General features: G+C 42.1%; 1 protein-coding gene across 8 annotated transcripts in view; it reads left to right on the forward strand.

Moving 5' to 3' along the window:
• The window catches only part of DOCK10 (dedicator of cytokinesis 10), a 155,276-nt gene that overhangs the window by 11,904 nt on the left and 116,548 nt on the right, over window positions 1-26,824 (forward strand). For 3 of the 8 annotated variants that reach the window (XM_071751789.1, XM_071751785.1, XM_071751787.1), the window contains exon 1: window positions 13,820-14,179. The exons of 2 other annotated variants lie outside the window; for them this stretch is intronic. In XM_071751789.1, the coding sequence (XP_071607890.1) occupies window positions 14,015-14,179 (165 nt within the window). In that variant the 5' untranslated portion in view covers window positions 13,820-14,014. Of the gene's footprint in view, window positions 1-13,819; window positions 14,180-26,824 lie in introns of those variants that run through there. 3 more of the 8 variants (XM_071751783.1, XM_071751784.1, XM_071751786.1) reach the window with 2 other exon arrangements.

A 26,824-nucleotide genomic window follows, 5' to 3' on the forward strand; every position in this document is an offset into this window, starting at 1 on the left:
TTTAATTTTTTTTTTTGTCTGTCTGAAAGATGATAGTAAGCAAAAGTAGCCAAATGCAAGTGCTAACAGTAGGACAGCTTTTAGACAGTTTGGCAGGAAACACTGTTTCCTGTTCTGTTTGATGTTCTGTTGACTTTATCATAAATATTAATCCATCTGGGGATTCAACGTTTTTTTGCTACAGTGGGATAGACAATGTCAATAATAGCCAAATTTAAATATCCTTGTTACTTTAAGTAGATTGAGCAGATTCTAATTAAAAAAAAAAAAAAGAGAGAAAAAAACAATTTAACGTTAATTATTATATAGTTATTCACTATAACTATTATAGTGTAACATCTTCAGATTTCTTTCTGTATAGTCAAGTTCAAAACTTTTAGCTTTACCTCTGAAGTATGGGCTTTCACTGGTGTGGTTTGTTCTCCTGGACCAGGTTAGAGCTTCCAGAAATCCCATTGTAGGATAGGGGTTGAGTTCTCAACGCTGCAAAATCAAACAATAATTTTAGTCCCAATTTGCTTCCCAGCTCACCAGGTAAAATACACATGTGGAGTTGGATGATGGATCCATCTTCTCCATTACTTTCTTGCCATGGGTGGTACCCTTGTGTGTTGAAACCCCAAGTGTTATGTACAGCCCAAGGGTAGCAGGAATACCAAGATAGATGTGAAACTCCCTTAATCATTCACTGTTCCTGTTTCTCTTGGCTGACAGTTGTGTGAACCCGGGTTCAGCAGGATGTCTTGTACCTCCTCCCAGGGTGCAGCAGGCTTTTATGGCTGGCATTCAGGCTTGTGGTTTGGTTCAAATCAGATGCTGATCCAGAGGGTGCTGCTTCACAGTGTGGTGAGATGTGCTGGTGGGTGAAGGGCACCTTCTCCAGGGCTCCCACATGAAATGCTCTCGTTTATGGTGCTCCTATATGGCACTGGCTGCCCCAGCCCTCTCCTAAGTAAATGGCTGACCTGGCCTTTTGAGAAGAGTTGTCAGGTTGAGTTCAGCATTACTACATCAAGAGTTAAGACACTGATACTGAGAGCAAGTGTAGCCAAGGCTGCCTTTATGCCTGACAGTGTCTGTTGCTGTATGCTGTGTGTATATGCCCTTCTGTAGGTCTAACTCTTCCTAATTTGCCCACCTGCTTGACAAAGGAATAAATGATGGCCAGGAGAGAGCTCTTCTATTGGTTACAACCATGAAGCCATTGTAAAATGACAGACAAACTGATAAATGTTTGTTAACTTCTGATGTGGGCCCAATAGTGCATTGATTATATGCTGGAGTAAATTTCAGCAGAAATGAACAGCTGCTATCTCTCTATCTTAATTTCTATCAAAATTTTAGAAGAAAATTGGGAATATTTCTCTTAGGTCTGAAAAAGGGTTATGCTTAAAGGGAACTTGGATGTATCATCCTGTATTCACTTGGATTATCACAGGCTGTAGCAAAAGCTTTGGCAGTGTAGATAATCAGAACGTTTACTTCCTAAAATACACCAATAAATCGGTGTTTAGGGTTAAAGTTCCAGTGTGTAGTCCGTAACATCTCTTTTACTTAAATAATTCCGACTGAAAAACTGCAAACACAGAAGAACTTAAGCCTGTTGAATGCCCAGCTGGCAGCAGAAGTACAAGGAGGTGGTCCAGGAAGTTGGTTATCAATTTAAAAATGTAATTGCATGTTCAGCACAATTAGAGAACTGATTGCTTCCCTGAAATAAATCAATACATTGGTAAGAGCACGTAATTAGAGGTTTTGGGATAGCACTATCTGACTGCTTTGTTCTTTGTTTCCTACTGGGGTTGAGAAGCCCTGGAAAACTAAATAGAGGTAAGTGTTTGGGTGCTACCTAAAATTACTGAGATCCCTTGGAAGTTCAGTTGATATCTGTTGTAATACTGTAGAGAATTGCATCACTTCTGTTATGTGCTAGCTCAATTTATTATTTATTTTTTTAGTAATGCTCTCAAATGGTTCTACCAGACCAGAGTTTTTTTGCAAGTATCAGTTAATTTAAAAAGTAAGTCAACAGCAGATATGATTAAGACTTAAATAATGAAAACAAATTACTTGCAACCAGACATTACAGTCAGTGAGAGTGAAAACTGCAAGTTATGTGTATTTAGCTTATAGCTTCTACTAGTATTCTAATCTCCTTTTAGAGTTCAGTGTTAATCTTTCAAAACACATGTTACTAATCAAAATATTATTCTGCTAAAGATTTTTGCCTAAAATACCAACCAGAAGACATATGGTTTTAGAGACTTTGTTACAGCTCAACAAATACAGTCCAAACAACTTACAGTTGGGTTGGTTTTGCTAATTTTGTTTACTAAAGAGCCTTGTGGATGTGAATGTTAATTGATACCAGCAATACAGGTTCATTAATTTTGGGCTTTGTATGAATTTGTTCTTTTTTGTTGTCCGTGTAAAAGAAAGGGAGTGAAACTCTGACATGAAATGAGAAACACATGTTGCACAGCAAAGCTGGCCAGGGAACAGCAATGGGCCTTAGGAGATGCTAAAATTGCTGTTCCCCAGTTTGATACAGCAAGCATCTTATTGTGCTCTGAAAAGAGCAAAGCAAGACCACTTCTGGAAAGTGCAGGATGCTTTTTCTGTTGTTTTGTTTTGCCTTTCGGGGTATTTTTTCCCTTCGATGGTGACAAGGGTCTGGTTTTCAGGCAGTTGCTTAGGTGGGGCTTGAGAGGTAGCAGAGGAGCTGTGTATGAGTTGCTTCAGCTGTGCCCTTTCTGAAAGGGCTGCAACATCCGTTTGGGACTTTTGGTCTGAGGGAACTTGTGGGGTTTGCAGGCTGTTGTATGGGTTGTTGTATGGCCCATTATGCACCTTGGACTTTCTGGCTAATGGAAAAGGAAGGGGAATATCAGCCTCCCTGCAGTTTTAGATCTGCTAAGAAATAAAAGGTCTGGAGGCTTATCATTGCCCCATAATAATCAGGAGGATAGCATCTACTGTATCATAGTAGCTGGCACTGCATACCCACAGATCCCATTTCTGTGAAATGCCCTTTCTGAAAGGGCTGCAACATCCACTGGGGTCTCTTGGTCTGAGGGACCTTGTGGGGTTTGCATGCTGTTGTATGGGTGGTCTCACTGCCCCATTATGCACCTTGGACTTTCTGGTTAATGTGAAAGGAAGGGGAATATCAGCCTCCCTGAAGTTCTGGATCTGCTAAAAAATAAAAGGTCTGGAGGCTTATCATTGCCCCATAATAATCAGGAGGATAGCATCTACTGTATCATAGTAGCTGGCACTGCATACCCACAGATCCCATTTTTGTGAAATGACTTGTCCTGTGGAGGCTGATGTTTATGCCACTTGGATTTCTGTGTAGGTGGATATCTGTGTAGAAATTAATTTTTTGCCTTGTCTGCTTTAGCCCCAGAAATGTCATGGTTAGGACATAGATGAAATGGGGAAAAGCTGCTTGGTTTGCTCCCCCTAGACCTATCAGAATTTGGTTTGGTTTTGGGGTCTGGTTTTTTTGTGTGGTGATTTTTTTGTTGGTTTGGGTTGGTTTTTTGTTTGTTTGAGCAATATATGTTAAAAAAAAAACAAACACAAAACCCAACCAAACAAACCCAAACAAAAACTTCAAGATGCTTTGTTCAATATTTGTAGTCTGAAGAAATTTCGGAGTTCCTATCCCTAGGTTCTGTATTTTAGGAAAAACTGCCATTGGGTTCTTGGCACTGATAAGAAAAAAAGGCTCTGAAGCCACATTATTATATTGCTAGTGAAAGTAATCCATATTGTTCTTGTGAGATATTTCTTGTCAGATAAAAGGATACATCTGTAGCTGCTCTGTTTGGGGGAGTGGGGTGAGAGGACATCAGCACCTGAGGCACCGTACTTTTTGCTGAGCCTTGTGTGTACAAATATTACTTTGGGTTTCCTTTCTTAATATCCACATTTTGTGCCTCATTTTGCAGTTGTAGGAGCTTATACTCTGAAATGGGATGAGGTTGTTCCTTTTGGTTCCTTGCTCCTGACTGAACTCCTTGCATAGGGTGCCTGCCTCAAAGCAAAATTGCCTTGAAATAATAAGCAGGGGTTATACAGCTGACATGGAGCTAAAAGAAGCCTCATCAGGAGCCTCTTTTGCTCATTTCTCTCTTAAGCTTGAAACAGTGCAAAGTAAAATGGTGTGGTCTGAATGGCCAGTTATATCCTCTTCTTGTCTTTGTGTTGGCCTTTGGCTTGAGCAGCTCTTCTGCTTCAGGTGTGTTTCAGGCTCTCCCAGACAGGGCACGAGTTCAGGCTCTGGTTTCCTAGGCTGAACAAGTGTTTTTCTTGCCTAGTCATGGAATGACTTAGTTTGGAAGGAACTTCTGGAGCTTTTCAAGTCAGCCCTCTGATCCAAGTGAGTCCAACTATATAAGGCTTCTCGTGCTAGCAGGTCTTTTCTGCAACTGGTTGATGGTTTAAGGTGGCCAGACCTGTTTGTGTATCTCAGTGATGTCCCACCAGAGTACTCCTCTCGTTACTCTTAAATATAACAATCTAAGTCCTACTTCTGCTAGAGTTACCTCTCTTTGTATCCAGGACTACACTGAACTCTGCTCATGCCTGTGTCATATCAGCAGTTGATCATTTTGGCACTGGTCACTGCTTCCAGTTCTTCCCCCTTTATTTTCAGCTGCTGAACTCCTAGCAGAAATTCTTATCTTCATGGCATTTGATGCTTTAAAATAGAATTTTATTAAAATAACCAGAAATGCTTTCACCAGCTATAATCCCGGATCCCTCAGACAGCCCATCATTCTTGTGAGGGAGTTGGGAAGGGGGGTTCTTGGATTGAAAATACAAAAGCTTTGTGTGAACAGCATGTGCAGAGCCAGGTGGGAATTTCTACTGATGCTGTCACATACGTAGTCTGACTCAGAGACAGAAGGTGTTGGATGCTACTCTTGTCCTGTCGATATGACTTCAGAGAGAGAGAGAGGAAGGTTACCAAAACTGGGAGGCAGGAGATGAGCTGGCTTAACCTCTTTGGCCTGAGTTTTGTGTTGTTGTGTTATTTTTTTGGTTGGTTGGTTTTTTGGTTTTGCATTATTAATGCAGAAAAATAAAAGTGTGCTTGGCTTCCAGGTGGTTATTTTAACTGCTGACATATTAAAGAATGAGAGACTGTGCTGGAAAACTGTGGCCTAGGTGGAGATGCCATCAAAATGAACTGTTTGTGTAAGACACAGTGATATTCTGGGGAAAAAGATAATGCAGTCCCTGGGAGAGCCTGAGACTTCAGGTCAGCAGAACTGCACGTGCCAACCTCAGGGTCCCAGTGAGGGAAACAGAGGAGAGCAAAGTCTTGTGTCCTCTCCATCCTGCTTGTGGCAGTTGCTCAACCTGTGCCATGCAGGCTGCCACTGAGTTGCCTAAATAGTTTTATCCTGTTTGCAATCAATAGAGTCCTAGTTCTTTAGTTTATCTGGTAAGGGGAGTGTGTACCTGTTTTGTTTTACCAGTTAGGATTTGGGGATGAAGCCTGATCTCTTAATTTAGTATCTGACCCCACTCTGGAGGATAAATAATTAATGTTTTTCTTTGTCAAACAATATAAGAAACATTGAAAAATGGAGAATTCATTTATCTCATTTAAATTCTTACCTCAAATTTTAAGGCATATGAATTATATCCTACTCAAGTGAGTTGTTTGAATTGTACTAGTAGATAGGAGCAGGCCAAGAGAAACCTTCCCTTGCAAGCTCTCTTGTGAGCTGAAAAAGAGAGATACCATCTTTTCAAAAAGTTAGAGGCTGGAAATGTTCTGGTTATGGAGCAGTTCTGGTTTTTATCTGTTACTAGCTGGGATGTAAGTAGAAAGATGTAATTCGCTTGGACTGGAGGCAAATTGAAGTAAGGAATTAATTTTCTAACAAGATATCACTGTCCTAAAATTCTGCTTTACTTCAGATTCTGTTTGAAAGTAACTCTAGTCTCTATTTTTGGTTGCTTTGGATTTCTACCCTGTATTTAAACAGAAGTACTAACTTTGGACAAGAGTCATAAAAACTTGAATGGCTGGAATCTCATCTTCAGGACGTGCAACATCATCTCTATTTCTGTAGAAGCCACAGCTTGCCACAGTCCAAAGTTAGTGGATGTTAACAAGAGTTTTCACAGTGTTTTAATAGGCTTTTCATCCTATTTTAATGGAGGAAGGGTATTATTAAATCACTGTGCTATTCAACCCGTATTCAGACCATTTAACACAGAACATTGCTGTACAAATGGCACCTCATCCAAAGCCATATGTTATTTTAAAACCTCATTAGTGGCTGGTGACTTCTCTTAGAGCCATGCAGTGTCCCATTGGGAGAACGTGCTGAAGGACTTCCTTTCTTGGTGTCCAGAGTTGCTTTTTTTTTTTCTTCCCAATATTTCCCTCAATGGCAGGGCTGGTGCCAGGGCAGCAGATGCAAAATGTGTTTGTTCTTGTGTGGTAAGAGGGGCTTTCTATGTAGCTGGTTGTGTTTCTTTCTTTAAAATCGATTTGTGAAACATCTGGACAAAAGTCTTCAGAGTTTTTGGATGTCATGGAAGTTTAGGACCCTGACAAGGTAACAGACCAATACTTTTACATTAAAGCTGGAAGTTCTGTCACAAAAAATAACCTGCTAAAGTGAAAACAGGCTAGTGTGGTGTGTGGTGGCTTGTTGGTTTGTTTTCTCTTCTTTTCCCTATGCCAGTTTTTTTCAGATTCTCTCCCACTGGGTAAGAGAAACAGAAGTCTTCTGGATACAGGACCAGCTGATGATAAAGCCATTTGAGGGGCTGTGTGCAGTAATAGCTTGCCACCAGTTCTTCTTTGGAACCTGGTAGTGCCTGATTTTTCTCCTATGGCTTATTTGTAAAATCTTTACAAGTGTGAGCCCAGCCTTAGCTGTAACTTCTGGTGAAAATATTTCCCAGAGCTTATCCCAATACATGTCTTTATTTAACACTCTACCAGAAGAAGAATGGATTTTGGTAGCTCCAACTAATTCTCCTCCAGTTCTATGGGGTAATAAAAGATCATCTGGGAAAACAAACAAAAAATTGCTTTGTAACTCAAGTTGCTATTTTTCCTGGTATGAAGTTAAATGTCTATTTTTCCTGGTACAAGGCGAAGGCAACCACAACAATGCTCTTAGCTGCTCTGTAGAACATTCACTGCTAGATCCAGAAGCCACTGAAGTGTATTGAAAGAAAGATGCTTTCATCAGTGCCTATGGACTGTTCTCCTATTTTACTTCATCTAAGACCTGAAAGTAATCCCATTGATTTCACAAAGGCTGTAGTTGTAGAAAACTACCTGTCAAAGTGAGAAATGACTTGAAAATCAGCAGGGTGCTTCACCTGAGTTGGAAATAAGAATGTAGCAAGTATTCGCATGCAAGTTTTAGGTTTATTTATTGTTCTGGTTGAAGATAATATTCTGAGAATTCCTTTTCTCAGAACCTGGTTCAACTCCAGGTTCTGCAATTAACCTGATGGAAATCTTCTGTATTTTTTATCACTGTGCTTCCTTATTTGTTAAACAGTTGCAGTATGTTGATGTCATTGGTAAACTGCTGTGACATCCAACAGGGGGAAACCTCAGTATTTTGGCCACAGAGTGTTGTAGTAATTAAAACTACTGCTCACAGCTTCTGTAAAGTACTTTTCACCAGATATTAGCATGAAAGAGAAAAGCAATATTGAAGAGACTGCATCTTTGGTTCCCAGACTTCTTCCTTCTGCCCTGTGTCTGGCTGTGGTGGTTTCCAAGCTCAGCAGGTAAAGCCAAGAAGCAGCAGAGTTGGAAGAGGATGTTTTGCAGCGTGAGCTGCCAGGAGCCCCAGGGTCTGCACTTGTGCATCCCTGACTCTGCTCCCATCTCAGGTGTGTATCCCCCACTGAGCACCCTGCAGCTGGGACAGACACTGCCACCCAGTTTGCACAAGGGTGGGTGCTCTTAGAACAGAGACAAGTTCTGGTTGCCTGCTCCCTGGCAGCCTTTGTGTGGTCACTTTCTTTGAGAAGGCAAGCGTGTGTAGAACTTGTCATGCTCAGAATCAGATGATGGTAGGGGTTGGAAGGGAGGTCTGGAGATGACTTAGTCCAAGCCCCCTGCCAGGGCAGGTTTGCCTGGAGCAGGTTGCACAGGAAGGTGTTCAGGCAGGTCTTGAAGATCTTCAGAGAAGGAGACTCCTCCACCTCTCTGATCAGCCTGTTCAGTGCTCTGCTACCCTCCAAGTGAATTGGTGCCTCCTCAGGTTTAGATAGAACTCCCTGTGTTCAAGTTTGTGCTGGTTACCTTGTGCCCTGTCCCTGGACACCACTGAGAAAAGACTGACCCTCACCCTTCAAGTATTCAGAAGCATAAATACGATGAAATTTGAACCATGCAATATTTTGAAAGGTTAGCTAGAAACAGCAGTTCTAATCCTAATCCTGATTCTAATCTGTGTAGCTGTGGTGAAAAACATCTGACTCGTTTTCCAGGTTTTGGTTAGTGCCTTTGCTGCTTTTGTTGTTGGTTTTTTGTTTGTTTGTTTGCTCTCTCCAGCAGAAGATTTTATAAGCATAGTCATTAAATCTGTTACTTGTCATATCCAGCAGGGAGATCTGAGCCTGGTGGTGAATTTGTCTTTCATGTACTACTCCCTAGAGGGTGCCATACACCCACTTTCTGTAGTCCTGCTTGCTGGTGCGAGGATTTTCTGGCAGCACTGGCAGAGTACCTCCTGAAGGTTACACTGGCACAAGCCTGGCTTTCTGCTTTAAGGTACAATGAAGAGAAATGAGGTGGTTGAATTATTTAAGCCCCTCTTGGATAGCTACAACTGTATGTGGGGAGTTTACACTGACTAACTTAGTGCACTTAAGCATTGTGTTCCTCATGTGTAGCTTCAAGAGAAGGCAATAGGATGTCCAGATGAAAAAGCTGTGTGTGATGCACACTGAGCAGTCACTGCAGCACACGTCTGATTCCCCAGGTCACTAAGGGGTAACTGGTGGGATGCAAAGCCTGTGTACTTGGCACTGCCACAGACATTTTTGTGAGACCCTTGGGCCTGTTCTGCTGTTTGAGACCTCAGTGTTTCTGATCTGTAAGCATTGTGAAGCAATGCTCAGATATACACTGCATGAGGGTTTTTAAATGACTCTGAGAGGAGATGCTGCAAGTGGAAGGCATGGATGCTACCAATGACTTTTAGCAACTGTGAATGCATAGGCTTTGTACCTGATCACTGGCTGTACTTTCAAGTTGCTGGGTTTTTTTCTCAAGCTAGTTGATGGCAGAGGTTCAGCCTACCATGCATAGCTTCTTGTAGGCCACTGGGCTGGATGTGAAAGCTTTGGGACAGAACTGTGTTGGAAGGTTAGACAGCTCCTGAAGGTGGATTCTCGTAGTCCTCTAGATGTCCACTAGCAAGCTGGCAGCAGGCAGAGAACAGGAGGTGGTAATGGAGTGCTGGCTCTCTGGCAGGGAGAGATCCCTCTAAAACATGGTATCTGCCATGTTGCTGTAAGGAGGCAGAGATTTAGAAAAAGTGCAATGAAATGTCTGATCTTACACTATGTCTCAGGCACGGAATGTGCAAGGAAAGGAGGCAAATTAATGTGGCTTTCAAGCAGGTTGCCATGAAGATTACCCTATGCACACAGTAGCTCACCGAAATGCAGGTGATCCTTAGTTGCATCAAGGGAGAGTGTAATTTTGTTGTTGTATCTTGCTGCAAATGTTTGCCTGCTCCTTGTGTAAGGTAAACCTTAACAGGAGTTTAACTGTGGGTCTACTTGTGGAGCTGAGTTACAGCCACTGCTACTAAATTGCTTATGTGTTGTGGGGAGCTGCTCATCATCAGCTGTACCAGAATGATCTATCTAGGATGTGGAATAGCCTTGAAAAACTGTGAGAGTCACTCTGCTCTTCACAAGAGAGCAGCAATTCATGCTTTGAAATGGTTGGGACTTGCGGGGTGGATCTGACTCTGAGTTTAGGTCTGTGGTCCTGTTAGTGGAGTTCAGACTGCTAATAAATTGTTCTCTCTGACAGTAGCTTTCTATAAACCTACTTTACATCAGCAAGTACCTTGCTCAGCTGAATACTTGGGCATCCTTTGGTGAATTGTAATGGTAGCATGAGCATTATCATCTGTAACAATGCTGTTTGTGTTATTTGTACTATTATGCTGTCTTTTGTTCCTGTTTATGACCTGGGGCTTCTGCTTGAAGTTTCTTACACTTCAAGAGCTTCTGCATGACTTCTCCGTGCATGTCACACAAACACATCTTGGGGAGAAGGGCTTGGTTTCTGGAGAACAACAAAAGAAAACCAAAACCAAAATGATTTCCATCTTGTCAGATGAGCAGGTGCAGGCAGGGGTGAGCTTGGAAGGGTGGGGGTTTTATTTGGGAAGTCATCTTCACACTAAAGGGTCTCCTCTAGGAGCTCTTTTTCTGTCTTCCTGTTGAAAGCTTTTAGCTGAAGACCAGACTACCAGTAGGTTATATCTTGTTCATTCAGGTGAGATGAATTTGAATGACACAAAGAGAAAGGAAAATAAATAGACTAAAAAAAGCTGGGGGAAACATCTTTTAATATGGTGGGCTAAAGAGATAGAAAACAGGAGTGTCAGGAAATGTCTAGAAAGTCACAGCCTGCAGAAAGAGAAATGCAGGAATATTGTGGAAGAGAAATAGCCCAGAGCTTGGGCTCTCTGCTGCAGAGCTACTGCCAGAGACAGTTTACCTCTTCAGACCCTGGCTGCCCCTTTACAAACTGGCATCTTTCAGCCGAGGCTGGATGACAGATAGCTGTTAGCTCAAGGACCCAGATGCCTTTTGACTCCAATTTCTTCTCCCAGACTTTCTAAGACATGACAAGTGTGACCCACTTATGCTCTGCCACAGCTTTGCTGATTTACAGACCCCTCCCTTGAAGCTGCTGAACACTGGGTCACCGAACTCATCTGAGTCAAAACAACCCTTTTACCTCTCCAATTCTTTTTTATGTTACTTTTTGCTTGGAGATGACTTTAGTTAGCTGTCTGCTTCCCAGCCTGTTCCTATAAACCATATCCACTACGTAGCATAGCTGGAATGAGTGGTGATTAGGAATGGAGAGAGAGTGGGGAGTGGGTGGCTTCCAGTGTGGGTATTCCTTAGCCCAGTATTGTTGCTGAAGTCTTCATAGTGGGGAATTAAGGAGATGCTTGCCCAGAGAAGAGTATTTTGCTTCCTAGGGGGGTTTGCTGAACTCAGCTTCTGGATTAATGTGCTAATTAACACAAAATAGTGCTTGATGCTTCACTGTAAGAGTAACTAAAACTGTTGATAGTTGTTGTATGAGCATAATGTATGCTAATGAGATCCTTACATTTGAAAAGCAAAGCTGTTGATACTGTGTATGTGTCCAGGCATTTTAATGGGCTGAGAGGTTTCCTTTCCAGTGATAGCTCATGTTCTGTGAGATTTACTTAAAGAAGAATGGGTTCTTTAGCTCCTCAGTGGTTTCCTTTCCCCTCTCCATTAGCTGTTTTTTTTTTTTTTCAGTTCTTGAATTTTGATCAAGGCCTGGAGGCTATTTTTAGCTGGCTTTGGCTTGTCAGTATGCTTGCTTTTGGACCAAGTGTAATTTTTCTCTCCTAAGAGACAGCCAAGATTGTGTCATTCCTATTTGTATCTAATAATAGCTTAATCCACATCTAATTGTCATGAAGTCACTCGGGCCACTGGGAGAGAATAATTAGATCCAAAGACCACTGAAAAGAATGGGATTCTTCACAGAGAGCAAAGCAAAGCTTCGGGTCAGCCCCTGGGGTGCTATTCCACGTAGGGGCACACGCACACACACACGCATGTGTGACACTGTTGGGCTGTGCTATGGAAACAAACGTCAGAAAAATCCCTGCCAGCTCTCCTGACTAAACCCTGGTGAGCAGAAGCAGCAGCCCTGCAGCCAGGAGATGGGTTCCAGCAGCCCCCAAGGTAGCAGAGCAGTTGCCATAACAGCCAGCAGCAGACCTTATCCAGGCCCCTGGTGCTGCTGCTGGAACTGGAGTAGGAATCCAGGTCTGCCAAGCTGCCAAGTGCATCTTCTGTGTGGCCAGGGTGTCAGTTGTAGTTCTGGATCAGGAAGGGGACTGAGGGAAATGTAAACAATAGCAGCACCAGCAGGCAGGATTGCCAGCTTGATGCAGACATCACCCAGCTGTGCCACAGCCCTCTTGGAATGGTATTCAGCAAAGTCAAAGGAATCAGCATGAGATGAGGCCCCCTCTGCAGGGGATGCTGTTGGACAAGCAGGCACATCAGGGCAGCAGGTGAAATCTGTGCTCAGTGAGATCCAACAGGGAAGAGCTGGGTTGGTGCATTGGCAGAGCTGGGGGTGAGCTTGTTCTGTGCCTGTCAGAGCTGCTGACTATTTCCCCTGTGCACTCGAAGCAGCTCACTCTAAAGAAACAAAGGTAAAAAACAATAGCAATGAGTTTGTCACTCTTAAAGGGCAAATATAAAGGCTTAGCTTTTCTGGCAAATGCTTTGCCAGATTGCTGAGCAATTAAACCCTAATCAAACCAGAAGAAAGTATTCCATTGGAACGTTTTCACTGCAATTCCTGACTCAGATTGTGAGGAGTATGATTTGTAAAGATCTCATCAACAGACATCAGACATTTGCTTGTGCCCCCATGGGAGCTGATTTCAAAACTCTCCTGGCCTTCATTAGAAACCAAAGCCTTTTGATGCAAGATAAGCATCTTTTTGGGTGCACATGTAATAAAGCTATGTTTATTAGTTTAAAAGCAACTTGTCTGGAAACCCTTTTGGAAATCCTTCGCTTTCCTAATGTATATGAGAAATCCATTTCTGTAGATATTTTTAGTGCTGACTTGCTCTCAAGTGCTGTTATCTCACTCTATCTCCCATTAATGCTTGCTGTGTTTCCAGGTCAGTCACGTGTGTTCAGAGCATCCCTACTTGCTTTTTGAATGACTTGTCAGGCAGGAGCCAGCAAGGGAAGTTGTTCCTGCTGGCTGCAGGCAGCTGCTTCTCCCTGCCTGCATCCCTAAAATGCTTTTTCCCCTTGCCCTTCTGGGAAGGTCATTGGTGTCTGGATCAGTGGAAGAACCTGTCAGCAGAGACCCTTCTCAGCACAAGCCTCCTATGTAGATATAAAAATGTATTACTCTGTGGAAGGCAGGCATGTGTGGGAACACACAACAACTGCACTATTGAGAGGCATTTCAGAGCTGCACACTGCTGTTTCTCATTGAGCTGTGGCTGTTTTAGCATGAGCTGAGCCAAGCAGTCCAGATTTCTGTCTTGTTTTTTTTACCACTTGTTACATTTACAACTCAAATGAGCTTGCTGTGTTTCAGAAAATTGCAATAAGTGAAAAGATTACAGGCCAAAAATCCCTCAGTAAGCTTAAATACATCTCTTTTTTTTTTTCTTTCTTTTTTTTTTTTTTTTTTTTCTGGTGACAAAACACCCTAAGGCTAAGTATTTTAAAAACAGCAGTGCTGATAATGACAGCTAGTAACTTTCCAGATGTTTGCTATTTTCCTACATGTGACTTTTTAAAGAAGCTGTCTAAACTGATCCTGCCAGTTGTTGTGGATGCCTCTGTGTGTGTGTGTGTGTGTTTAATGAACAGCTGGCTCTTTCCATCTAGGAATTTTAATACTTTCAGTTCCATGAAACTGGACTCAGAGTAGGCAGCTGATTGTACAAGAGAAGGAGAGCATTTTCTCGTGTGAATTGAGAAGCAAGGAGGGAGGGAGGGAGCAAGAGAGAGAAAAAAACATGGTAATATTGCGTGTGTTTCAGCGGATCAAATCTTTCCTCTATCTGCATCCAAGCTATTTGGTTGTGATCAGATGATCAGAGCTCAAGGAAGCGATTGGAGAGCGAGCTGGCTGCAGCTGCACTGTAGGCTGTTTTCAGGGACAAGGAGCCACTGTTTTTCAAACATAGCATAAACATAGAAGTTATTTTGTAGGCTTCAGGATGCAGATATGGGTTGTGCTGCCAGCATTGTTCTGCTCCAAGCCTTTCGTTCTGTGGTACAGAGGAACTGTCCACATATCTGCAGGCGACGAAGGCGAGAGGAGTTGTCACATGAAATTCTGCCACTGGAGAGCAACGATGAAATGAGCAGACCCAGGACTCTCATCATAATGGTACAGTATATTTTACTTGGCAGAGAGAAGTGGAAGAATTATTGTTACAGATGTTATGTGATTGTATTTTTCCTTTATGTTTTTGGAGAGAAAGAGTATCAACAGACTATTTGTCACTGGCAGATAGATTTGCTGTCTGTGTTGTCAAACAGAGCTGAAATGTTACTTTATAATTGGAGCCGTGGGTTAGAAATAAGCTCTAGATAAATTAAACATTCTGTTGTTTAATTGTTGGTGGGGTTTGTTGCTGTTTGTGAGATGAGCAGCAGTGGACCTGGTAGTGTGCTTATGTTTTATTTCAGACTTCGAATTCCGAACAGCAGACAGCTTAGGAAGTGTTTATTAAGTCTGTTCATCATAAAAACAAAAGCAAATTCAGAAGCCAAACAAGCCAAAAAACCTTTACTTTCACCCGGGATGCAGTTGGAATTTCCATCAAGTTATATGGAAATAAACTCCCATATATTTTTGCTGTAAACTGTTTGCAGCAGTAAAATGTTTGCTGGGTCACTGCTTTCCGGTTTGGTGAGTTACCTCCATTCTTTAATGCAAGGGGCTTAAAAGGCTTTTAGTCTTTGAGAGTCATTTTCTTTCTGAATTAAATATTTTTATTTTTTTTTTTTTTACTTTGTGGTGAGAATATAATAAGCTCTCTAGGTTTATTAGGAATAAGTGACGGGGTTGTTCCTCGTGATAAATATCTGTTTCAGAATGAGCAATACACTTACTCCTTAGTTACTGCTCTTCCTTGCCAAAGACACATCTGGTGAGTGTTTCCAGAACCCTGGAGTCTTTTGGGTCTGAGGTGGAAATGATGTGGTACTGTGTGGCTCTCACTTGATAAAAATATTACTGAGACACTGTAGATGGTTTTTTTGCCAGTTTGTCAGGGCACTTGTACATACTCACACCACTCATTTGAGTGGCAGAGGTAGTTTGTTGGTTTGGGGTGGTTTTTTTCCCATAGAAAGTATCTTATGATGAAATCCAAAGTGCATCCCCTGACACCCTACTCAGTGGTAACTTAGTTTTAAGTGGGTGATGGTAACATTAGGGAATTAAATAGCTGTCATGAGATCCAGCAGTGGTTTGATTAGAGCATTACTGCCCATGGAGTTGTGTGTGGTGCAGTCATAGCAACTCTAGGAGCTAGGACCCTTAGCTGGAAGTATTATTCAATGCCTGGGGGAAGCTAATGGTCTTAAGGAGGAAGGGAATGGATTTCAACATAATGAAAATGATGTTCAAGATGCTTGTGCTTTAATATCCAGTATCTATAAAACCAACTCATTTTTTTTTTTTTTTTTATACTTTTCCTCCCCCCCACACGCTTAATGGTTAGATAAATGACCTCAACAGCACTTAAACAAATAACTTTCTCCTTTCTGGTAATAATTTCAAGCATAATGAAGTGAGAAGGGACTGGAAGAAATTGCAGCCTGTCTGAGTACAGATCATCTGTGCAAGTTGCTTCAGTCCTTGGAAGAGAAGAGTAGTCTTGGGTGTCATTGCAGCAAATGGACCAATCTCTGATGCACTTACCAGCAGCTTGAGTTGCTGCTTTTTGTGCCCTAAATCCTGGGGTAGTGAGGCTCTGAGAGCTACAGCAAAGGTGCCTGAGCTTTAAGAGAAGTGAGGCTTTACCACAGTATGGAGGGAGCTGTGGAAGTTGTCAACCACCCGAGCTGGGGGTACAGCAGTCAGATGGTCTGTTCCCTGCTACTGTTATGGGGGCTTTTTTTTCTACAGCAACAGTTAATGTCCTGGTCTTTGTCCTGTCAAAAGGCTGCCCTTCCCAGGAGATCTGTGGGATCATCTTCTTCCCATTGGTCCTTTGAGAAGAGAGCAGCTGAGCCCTTTGGTAGGGCTGGTCTAGATGCAGGTGGGCACTTCGGAGGAAAGGGCTGGGTAAGGGATGACCATAAAAATGGTCTTCCTTCACCCATCTTTCTCTTCTGAATGTATATTATTATTGTGCCTTTGTGTTAAGAAACAGCTAATTATTTAACTATCTAAAATAATTTGCCATTGAGCTTTGCTGTTAGGCTTAGTAATGATGTGGAGACCTGGTAAGCTGAGAAGAAAACACTGCCTCAGAGCACTCCCATGGCAGAAATGGATCATCCTGTTGTGACTAGAATTCACAGTACTTGAAAAAAAGCAGCATGATAAAGAAGGAGGCTTCTGGACCTTAATAAAACATATGTTAGTCCTATTGTTAAAACGTTTTTCCCTTTGGTCTGTTGTAGATCACTGAAGCTTGTCTGGATAAAATGGTGGAGACAATTATGTAGACAAGCAAAAGAGTGTTTGGTTCACAGTGTCATACACATTGTGCAGATGCAAAGAGCTAAACTGCTCTCAGCAAGATTACTGAATTTTCATGTCTGAGGGCAGTGAGTGATTAGGAAGAGGAGAGGCAAGGAAATCCTAAAACACAGACTAGCTGAAATCTACTGGCGTGGCCGGGTGTGATTGCCAGAGCCTGTGGGCTCCTGTCAGCAGAAGATCTGACATGTTATCTTTTCATGCATTCAGGTGAAAGAGTCTTCTTCTTTGCAGCTTGTAAGCCACTGGCTATATGCTCCTTACTGAGAGTGATAGGATTTGATTTTCATTTCAGGAGATAAACTGGCTTCTTTTTGAATAGCGTTTCTTGGTCCCTAGGCTCTGCTGCCTCTTATTTCAAGTTTGCCATGTGAAGCAAAACAAGGGAAGGCTCCAGTGAGACCCTGTAGCACCTTGTGGTACCTGAAAGGGGCCTTTTTACAATGGTATGTAGTGACAAGATAAGGAATAGGGTAGATTTAGGTTAGACATGAGGAAGAAATTCTTTCCTGTGAGGGTGGTGAGATGCTGGAACAGGTTGTCCAGGGAGGCTGTGGATGCCCCCTCCCTGGAAATGTTCAAGGCCAGGTTGGAGTAACCTGGTCTAGTGGGCCCATGCAGGGAAGCTGAAGCTGGATAATACTTCATGTCCCTTCCATCCCACACTATTCTGTGATTCTAATTTAAAAGTAGAATCTAAATGTTGCCTTGAGCCAAGTGGGAGATGCTGTGAGTGCACTTCACAAGAAAAAGAAGGAAGGTCCAAGTACAAGCTCCAGCTATTGCTTAACTGACAACCTCCTCATCACTGCAGGAAACTTTTAGGCATCACAGCACAGGTACTTCTATGATTCTAGTACTTGCAGAAAGTGAAGACTGAGGTGTTTATTCACAGAAAAATTTTTACTTAGTGTTCCAATTTAGATATCTGGTTTTGTCCTTGGACAATACAGATTAATATCTGGGTTTATATCCTGGCTGGATCCATAGAGCTAGGAGAGATGTCAAAGACAAAACTGGAAATTTGTTGTCTATGACTACTGTGTGTCATATTTGCTTGGACACAATCCTGGGAGGTGCCAGAGACAAGCAAGAGAAGTATCCAAACAGGTTTAGATGTACAAGTTGAATCAGTGTGTCCAATGACTCTGCATTTAATCTTGTTTTCTGTACCTTTAAGAGTATGTCTGTAACAGCAGGTAAGTCCATGAGATGGTGAAGTTTGAGATGTTAAAACCTATGTAGATTGAGTGCAAACGACGCTGTTCTGTTTTGTCCAAGAAAAAGGAGAAGAGGAAGATGCCTGCAGGAAGAAACTTTGGTACATGGGGTTTGGAGTGGGGGCAGTAATATTTAACGTGACACTTTGTGTTTGGAACTTCAGACTTGAAAGAAGTAGAACTTTGTCTTGTAGGTCATTCCTTGTTTTTTCCTGTGATTTATTATGAACTAAGATTTGTGTGGAAGATAAAAGCAAAGCATTATGTTTGAGGATATGATCTTTACTCCCATTTTCCCCTGGCCCCTGTAACCAGCTCCAAAAATCATGGCATCATGCTCTGCATTTTCAATAAAATACAGTAACTTAAACTGGTGTGTTAGCTTGAACACAGCCCCAGGAAAGTGACCATGCCAGTCTCTCTATTCAGTTTTCCAACTCTGAAAAGAGACAGATAGGAGAGCTTTTCTCTAGTCTTTCCAGTGGCAGAAGTAGTACAAGAACCTCCCCTGTTGCACAGCTGCAGGGTGGCTGTTGCGTGGCTGTTCTGCTCCATCCTACAGCAGGGCTTGGGTTCTGTCTGAGCTGATAGTCCGTTACTTGTAAATGAAATTTTAGTCTTCTAAAAGCAGTAGACACAGTAAAAGCACAGCTTTGAGAATTTTTCCTCATCTAATACTAACGTTTACCTCCTCAGTTCCTTCAGTTTTGTCCTATGATCTGTGGGCTTTTTTTCTAACTGAAATAACTGAGTTCATTTGCCTACTGAAATTTGTACTCTGTGCACATTAAGTGCTATCAATAGATGAAAGCTCTCAGAATTCCAAGATTTGCAACTCATGACTTACTGGGTTTTGTAGGAAGGAATGTGTCTGTCTGTTCTCAAATGGGGAGGACTTGCAGTGATGTGAAAGTCAGCATGAGGCTCGACTCTGGGAAGAGAAGGGTCTTCTCTTTCTCTGGAGGAGGTATTGTCTTTGGGAAGCCAGACTACCCAGGGCTGTAAAGTTCAAAAGAAATATTTAAAATATTCATGTATTTTAGCTCAAGTCAGAAGCCACAATCTGTAATGCATTTTTAAGCAACAATAAACACATGTTGGTTTATTTGACCTTAAACAACTTCCACTTTGGCACTTGACCTTAGCAGGAACAGAAACAGGCCTGTGTTTTGCAGAAGTGAGTAACATGAGAGTGTAAAGAGGGGAAAGTAGTAAGTGATGCACAAAATGCAACTCTGCTTCAGAGACATTTTTGCAACTGTTGTTACTTTTGCCACCTCTTTGCTTTCTATGCCTGATACTCAGCAGTCCTGCAGCATCATTGCCAGCTCTCTCCTTCTGGGCTTGTGCTCCAGTGGGGTCAGTGGGGCTCAGCAGAGGCATAGCAGAGCAGCACAGGAGGGCTGGTGTCCATCCTGTGGAATATCATTATTGATATGTTTGTTGCTCTGTGCTGAAAAACATGTGTTTTGGGTTTGGCTTTGGTTTTTACCAGTTTAGGCAGCTGATGAACCCAAGATGTGGATCTGTTTTCCTACTTCCGACTGCAGTAGCATTTGAAGTATGAATATGGTTGAAAAAGAGAGTGTTAAAACCAGCCTTTTGGCAGTGAGCAAACTTCTCCACCTGACCTTAGTACTCTGAGCAACAACATTTTATATTGCTTTCACTTATTATTTATGTGGCAGCAACATGTGTAGCATAAGGGAATGTGGAATGAAATAATTATGAATCTGATAACCAGATTCCTATGACAGCTTATGAAGAGTTGGACTCAAAACAATAGTGATGAAAAAATCTTCCTACAGAGAAGGAATTTCTTATCCTTTTTTTGAGGAGAAAGCTTATTTATTTGGTAGCAATGCATATCTGAAAGAGTAGGGTATAGAAGGAGCACAGAGAAGTCTCTGTAAGTAGCAGTCCTTAGGCATGCTTTGTGTCAGGCTTTGCAATTTTATGCATTTAATGAAAATTGCAGTTTAATGTGCATGTTCAAATTGCTTTTTGAGAAAGAAAAAAAGTGCTCTATAGAAAGGCAAAGTAGCTTGATTGAAGTCAAGAAGGCAAAGAGAAACAAACATGGGAAAAAGAACCAATAAGGAAAAAATAACTCACTTGAGGTTTTTCAGGCATTGGCTGTCTGCAGCCACATTACTTTGCATGTGTATTAATTTATTTGTATTTATATATATATAAAGTGCCTATCACCCTATGGATGACCATTCTTTGGGATCACTCTGACAGTGTGGTTGATTTGTCTCAGTTCTGTCTGTGATGCTCTGTCTGCAGTTCTGCTTGGCTCTAGCTCTGATGGGCTGTGTTCAGTGCTAGTTTGCTGTGTTTTCATTGTTAGTTTTGCTCTTTGGACCTTCCTAAGTGCAAGGTAGGAGTTAAGAAAACAAAACAAACCAATTATCTGACTTGTCTGGGATTTTGCAATGTGATGAGCTGTGGTTGTAGAAACCTTAAGCCATTTACTGGATCTAGTGCCCTCTTACACCACATCAATCATGAATGCTGATCTTGCGTTTATATTTGTCTGTTTTGAATAAATTACAAAAAAAGGGTAAACTCTGGAAAATAATATAGGTAAACATAAATTTAAACTCCACGTGCTAGGCATAAAATGAACCATCTAAAATAACCACAGGAATATATTTGAAGTTTTAGAGATCTCAATAAAATTATTTAAAATGTATTTCACACAATTTAATAGAGGTGTTCTGTTTCATGATGTCAATAAACAGTGTGGTATTGGACAGAAATAGAAAACATTTGTATTTTTTTTATATATATGTATATATTTGTAACCAACAGCCTCTGGCTCTATATTCAGAGACATTCTCTGTTTTATTATGTGTATCTTGAGCTGCTCAGGTAGTTCCAGACTCGTAACAGTGTTGGAATCATGAGGTCGTTTGCCTCGCACGGAGAAGTTTTGGTTATGATACATGACTGCTCCTGGCACTGTGGACTGACCAGGTTGCATGGGGGGTTATTCTGATGGTGAATACCTCCAGAGACAGAGGGGAAGCACCTCGGGTACTGTGTCCAGTTCTGGGCCCCTCAGTTCAGGAAGGATATTGAGGTCCTGGAGCAGGTCCAAAGGAGGCAACTGGGCTGGTGAAGGGACTCGAGCACAGGCCCTATGAGGAGAGGCTGAGGGAGCTGGGGGTGTTCAGCCTGGAGAAGAGGAGGCTCAGGGGAGACCTCATCACTCTCTACAACTCCCTGAAAGGAGGTTGGAGCCAGGGGGGGGTCGGTCTCTTTTCCTCTTTTCTCCCATATTTCTCTCAGCAAGACAAGAGGGCACAAGAGGTCTCAAGTTGTGCCAGGGGAGGTTTAGGTTGGACATTAGAAAGAATTTCTTTAGGGAGAGGGTGCTCAGCCATTGGAATGGGCTGCCCAGGGAAGGGGTGGATTCTCCATCCCTGGAGATATTTCAAAAGAGCCTGGATGTGGCACTCAGTGCCATGGGCTGGGAACCACGGGGGGAGTGGATCAAGGGTTGGACTTGGTGATCTCTGAGGTCCCTTCCAACCCAGCCAATTCTGTGATATTCTCTGCTGCCAAATCTTGGCTGAGCTGCAGTGTTGTCCCACCCAGCTGAAGCTCCACTCCTGGAGCAGGTCTGCATGCCTGGGGTCAGTCCCCCCTGCTCACAGGAGTCAGGTTGGGGCTGAGCAGCCTGTATGGGTGAGCCAGAAGGATGCAGAAACCCACCTGCCTGCCACACTTGAATGCTCCTGGGGTGGCTCAGGTGCTTGCAGTGGGTTACCAGCCAGGGGGTGCCTGTGGGCAGCCACAGCTGGAGCACAGACCTGCACTGGGCAGCTGAGGAGCCTCAGACAGGGAGAGTGAGTGGTGGTGCCACGGTGGTGCAACACTTGTCATCTTATCATGTGTGCACTGTCCTTGGCCCAGGATCTGGTAGACTGGTTGTCTTCTGCTGAGTATGGTGAGCTGCAGCTGGTTTAGGAAGGATCCAAAGAAATAGTAGATCAAACTCATGCTTTCAGAAACTATTAAATTCCCAGTGCTTGCTTTTCACTGACGTTAACTCACTGGCTGCACACTGAGTCAGCCTGGGCTTTGGTTTTCGTGTTGTAGTTACAGAATCCTCTGATTAGAGCTGATTTGGATTTAAATGCATATAGCAGAGTCTGGGGTCCATTTCAGCCTTGGGCTACAAACATGAGGATATTGATTTAGCTTGGAAACAACTATTCCCTGTAAGAGGTAGACTGAGTGAGGAAGGGAGCCATACAGACCTCAGAGGTCACCAACCTGCTGAACTTACTGCTAAAGTAAAAGGTGCTGGGAAGGGAGAACTGTCGAGGCAAAGATAGTGTCTAAGAGAGGAAGAGTTCAGTAATGAGAAAAAGAGAAGCCAAGTGGAAAATACCACTTCTCATCTTGAATTAATTAGGCACATTGCTGTTAAGCTTTGGTAAGATACGAGTTTTGAGGGCAAGCCACCACTGCTCTCTGTTGAGTCATCAAGATTTTCTGGTGCTGTTTTTTTTTCTCCCTCCTTGTTCTTACCAAAAGATTGGGGTTTGCTTCACAGTGTCTCTACTTATTCCTAATGATGTTAATCCCTCCTCCCTTGGCCCTCTTCCATTCCTTCCTTCCCAAAGTGGAAGACCATCTTCTGTTTGTACTTTAGGATAAATTCCCCTCCTGGATTGACTGGAAATCAGAAGAGATTGTGACAGAACTTTTTCTAAGATTTCTCACTTCCGTTAGGTTTCTTCTTTAGAACAATAATCTTAATACACTGCGTCTAAATTGAGTCTCAATAAAACAGAGTTCCAGCTCTGCATGTTTCAGACAAAAGCCTTAAGCAAAGTTTCATTGCCCATGTGAAACGAAGAGATCCATCTCTGAGCCTTTATCTCCATGACTCATACTCCATCTATCAAAATCATTTGCTTTCAATGGATGTGGAAAGTCTTTCTTTCTCCATAGCATCTCCAGCAAACCTGGAGAACCTGATACAGTGCAAAAAGAGTCATTTACCTGAATGGCAGCTGCTGAACTGTTCCACCATCTGCTGCAGCAGAAAGGTAAATTGAGGAGTAGATACCATGAGCACATCTGCAGTGTAAACTGAATTGTCATTAAGGGGTGCTATAAAACCTCACGTGGCCAGTGCTTGCGATCTTCTCTTTCTCTGTACATCCCAAGGGAGTTGCCAACTGATTTCTAAAAACTCTCAAGAGATTTTGTCTTCTATATTACATTTCCTGAATCATGCATGGCTTTAATGACAGGCATCACCACTTCATGACTATTAAATGACAACTGCCAGCGTGGGGGTGAATACAGACTAGTTCCAGATTGTGGTACCTCCTGTAGCTTAAGAGGAACTGGGCAAATAGAGGCAAATGGTTTTGATGTTCCCTAAACAAATACAAACAAAACAAAAACTTGGTAAAGGCAAAACACAGGCTTTCATTTCTAAGTCTAAGCAGCATTTCAACATATTTGACCCTGTCAGCTAGTACTGACTGACAGCTCTGCTTCTGTGAGTGAAACTAGGAATTAGTTTTCTGCCAAAGTACCCAAGCAACTGAACTCTTCTTCCCTGCAGTACTGTTGTTCCAGGGACACAGAAACAGGCATGGTCTCTTTGAGAGCTGAGGATGATGGAGTGTCTAGGAAGGACCAGAGCAACTCCTGCTCTTTTAGCTTTTTGATCATTTCCTTGAATAATTAAGATTTCCAGCTTGAATTAGTGGTTGGAGTGAGGAATAGCACGGTGGGCAAAGGATGAGAATTCGGCACCAAAAACCTTGTCACATGAATATTCAGCATGTTTTGGTCTGACCTCATCTCAGGGCACTTCTCCAAGTCTTATGCAGCTGTCTCAGCCCATGGCCTGTTTTCTTTTTCTCTCAAGTGTGGTAGCTATCCATGCACACATTTCCAATCAGAATCTGACTCCTTCATTGTTCTGGGGCTCAATTATTGGAGTTCTGCTGTGACTCTTATTTTACACTATGTTACAAAAAATGTCCTTTTTTGTCCTGTTAATTTGGTACCTCCTCAGAACAAAATGTTATATTCTAAGCAGAAATAATTTGTTTGCAATATTGTCTACAGTTGCAGTCTGTTAATTATTGCCAATTTGTGGTTAGCTTAAAACATAATAGAATTTGTGTGTGTGGTTTTTGATGAAAAATAGCCATTGTAATGTTTGTCAGGCTGCTATTTGCCTCAGGGATTACTCTGAATACAGTGTATGGAACCAAATGAATTGAATACTTCATTAGTTTGATGTTTCCTTTTGCTCACTTCTCACCTGTCACCTGCTGTGCTCACTTTAATTAGTATTGTTGCACACATGTAGATGAGATGGCCAGGTTCAGTTCTCATACGTGTGCAAAAACATCTGAATGTTTAAGTCAAAAAAAACCTGAAGGTTTTGACTTAATGCAGTAAAAAAATACCAGAAGTGTAATTCTGTGCTGCTTGCATGTTTCTCAAAAAAAAAAAAAAACCCAAAAAACTGTCTCAGTGGAAAATGTGTGTGGCCTTATTGGATCAGTCAGTGGTAAGCTATGAAACTAGAGTGTTAGGAGCTGAACATCACATCACTCATCACTTTCTTGGGCTTTTCAGCAAGGGTTTGGTGTTACCTTAATGTTTTTCACAGGTTGTGACTTAGGTGCTAAAATTAGCTCTTCAGAGGCTAAGCCCTAACAGTCAAGAGATGAGTAACAGGAATGTGGAGTCCTGGAATCAGATGCTCCACTGCCCTTTTTGAGATGTTTCTTCCATTAGTGAATGATGTGCAAACATGCATTGTGGCCATCTTTGTAGGAGATGTGATCTTAATGGGATTGCAGAGGAGGACAAGTTCTTGGGAGAAATGGAGCTTGGAATTATGCCTGTTTTTTTCTTGCTTTTGGATACTCGTGGCTTGAAAGTGAAGAACACAAAGTGTTCACATAGCTGATCTGCACCTCTTTTGAGTGCCTTAGCTCTTCCCCTGTCTGTAACCTCTTCTTCCATGTGCTTGAGGAGCCTTTTCTCATCTCTAAAGCTTTCCAGAAAAAGTAACCAGGCACAGAGCATCCAGCTCTCTGATCTCTCTGCCTGCCAGCTGGTGCTTATGCCTGAATTTGCTTCTTGAGGCTGTGACTCTGATTTGGCTTTTGCAGTGCTTGAGTTCTTCCAGTTATTGACCACCTTGAGCTCTGGTTTTAAGCAAAGAGCACAGCCCTGTAGGAGATGCAGTGATCTAAGCAGTTACCTAAAAGCTGCTTTATTGTCAGGAATGCCTGGTTTCTTTGGCCTTATAACCTTGCACTTGGGTCTTCTTTTATCTTGGAAATGTCCTGTTACAAAAGAAGCCAAGTCCCTTGTGGGCTGTCTGCTCCCAGGTGTTAGACATGTGCTCCATAACACAACCCTCAGATGAATGTGAGTGGCAGATGTGTGGAAGATACTGGGAAAGTAACCCCAACCTTGAGTATGGTACCTCCACTAGGAAACATTTACTGGTTTTATGCAGGCTTTTAATTTATACATTTTCCAGTATTTAAGATATATATTTTGTTCATGATGCATCTGATTATTTTTGATGACCATTGGCCCCTTGGAGCACCTGAGTTTGTTTCTGCTGAGAATGTGGCAAAGACACCATGGGGGGGAAGGGCTGGTGAGTGACTGGAGTGTTTGCATCCATCACCTGCGTTTTGTTCAGAAACCCTCTGAACAGGTAGCATGCTCACTCCTCAGTCACTTGTGTAAATACAAAATATTGTAGGAGATTTTATGGAAGTATAGAGAAAATTCATGAATGCAGTTTGAACTGAAAAGCTATTTGGAAATAATAGGAATCTTTACTAATGTGTTAAGTTCTTTTTTTATATATAAAAGATAAAAGTGAATCCAAGCCTGGAATTATAGTAATGTGTTTTTGCCTTGCTTCTCCAAAACTAAATGGTACTGTAAATACCAGTTAATAAAATGAAATTGTAAAATGTTTTATCTATAGTAAAAAGCCAGTTTTTAAAGAATGCACCAAAAAGGCACCATCCAAGTGAAATGTTTGAGAGATGAGCAGACATAAGTTTGTACCAGCTCCTACTGAGAAGTTTCTTGACATAGTATTTTTATGCTGCCAAAAGCTTTTTTTTTACTGAGTGCTTGCCAGTTTTCCTTTTTAAAATGGAATCAAAGACAATTTGAAGTTACATGAGCCTGCAAAAAGAATCTGAATTGGTGGTTAAACATTGCTTTTTGTAAAATGGTTTTAAAAGACAACTGCTTCTTGGATATATTTTCAAAAGAGGATTTGCTCCTTGAGTCAGACCATGTCTGTTTCAGGCAGAACAAGGAGCTGAGCAAGGAGGATCTGAAGCAAGCTCTGCTTTATTTCCCCTCCATATCCTTTTCTGGCCCTAGTTTATGCCTGGCTGTAGTATGTATTTGTAGGAAATCAGAAGTTAACCTCTTAGCTTCTGATTTCCTGTCCAATTCCTTTCTATCCAACTGAAGCGGTGCTTAATAGAAATGACAGTCAGGATGTTCCAGCTGTTTCAGCATTAAAAGGGAATTCTCTGGACTTGCCATAATTTCCGACTTTAAAAAAAAAGCCAGAATTTCTAAATTAAAAAGAAAAATGTCTTGGTATATAGTCAGGTTGTCAGTGACCAGTTTATGCTTGATGATAAGGCAGGAGTGAATGTTCAGCGGCTCATCTTTCTGTGTTGGGTATGAAGAGCTAGATGTGGGAGTAAGGAGGAACCCAAGGGCAGGAATATTGGCTTACAATCATCCTGTAGGCAAAAATCATCCAAAGAGTCAAAGAGGAAGCAGTGATTCATATCTCTGCCTTGCAGAGGCTGAGACCTGGAAGCTTAGAGCAGCTTTATCGTGTAAAAAATGACATTGTTTTGGTCCAGCTCACTATGAAACACAAAAAAATTTTGCTGTTTCATCTGTCCTTGGATAGCAGAGTTCCATAGCAGCTTCTTGGGAGGGCTTTAATGCCTTGTACAATTCAAAACAGACTTACTGGAATTGGAGAAGTACAGAGAAGGGTGAGAAGGATCAACTAAATTAGTCCATGGCTCTGTGTGTA

Source organism: Heliangelus exortis, chromosome 9, assembly GCF_036169615.1.
Source record: "Heliangelus exortis chromosome 9, bHelExo1.hap1, whole genome shotgun sequence".
Lineage (NCBI taxonomy): Eukaryota > Metazoa > Chordata > Aves > Apodiformes > Trochilidae > Heliangelus > Heliangelus exortis.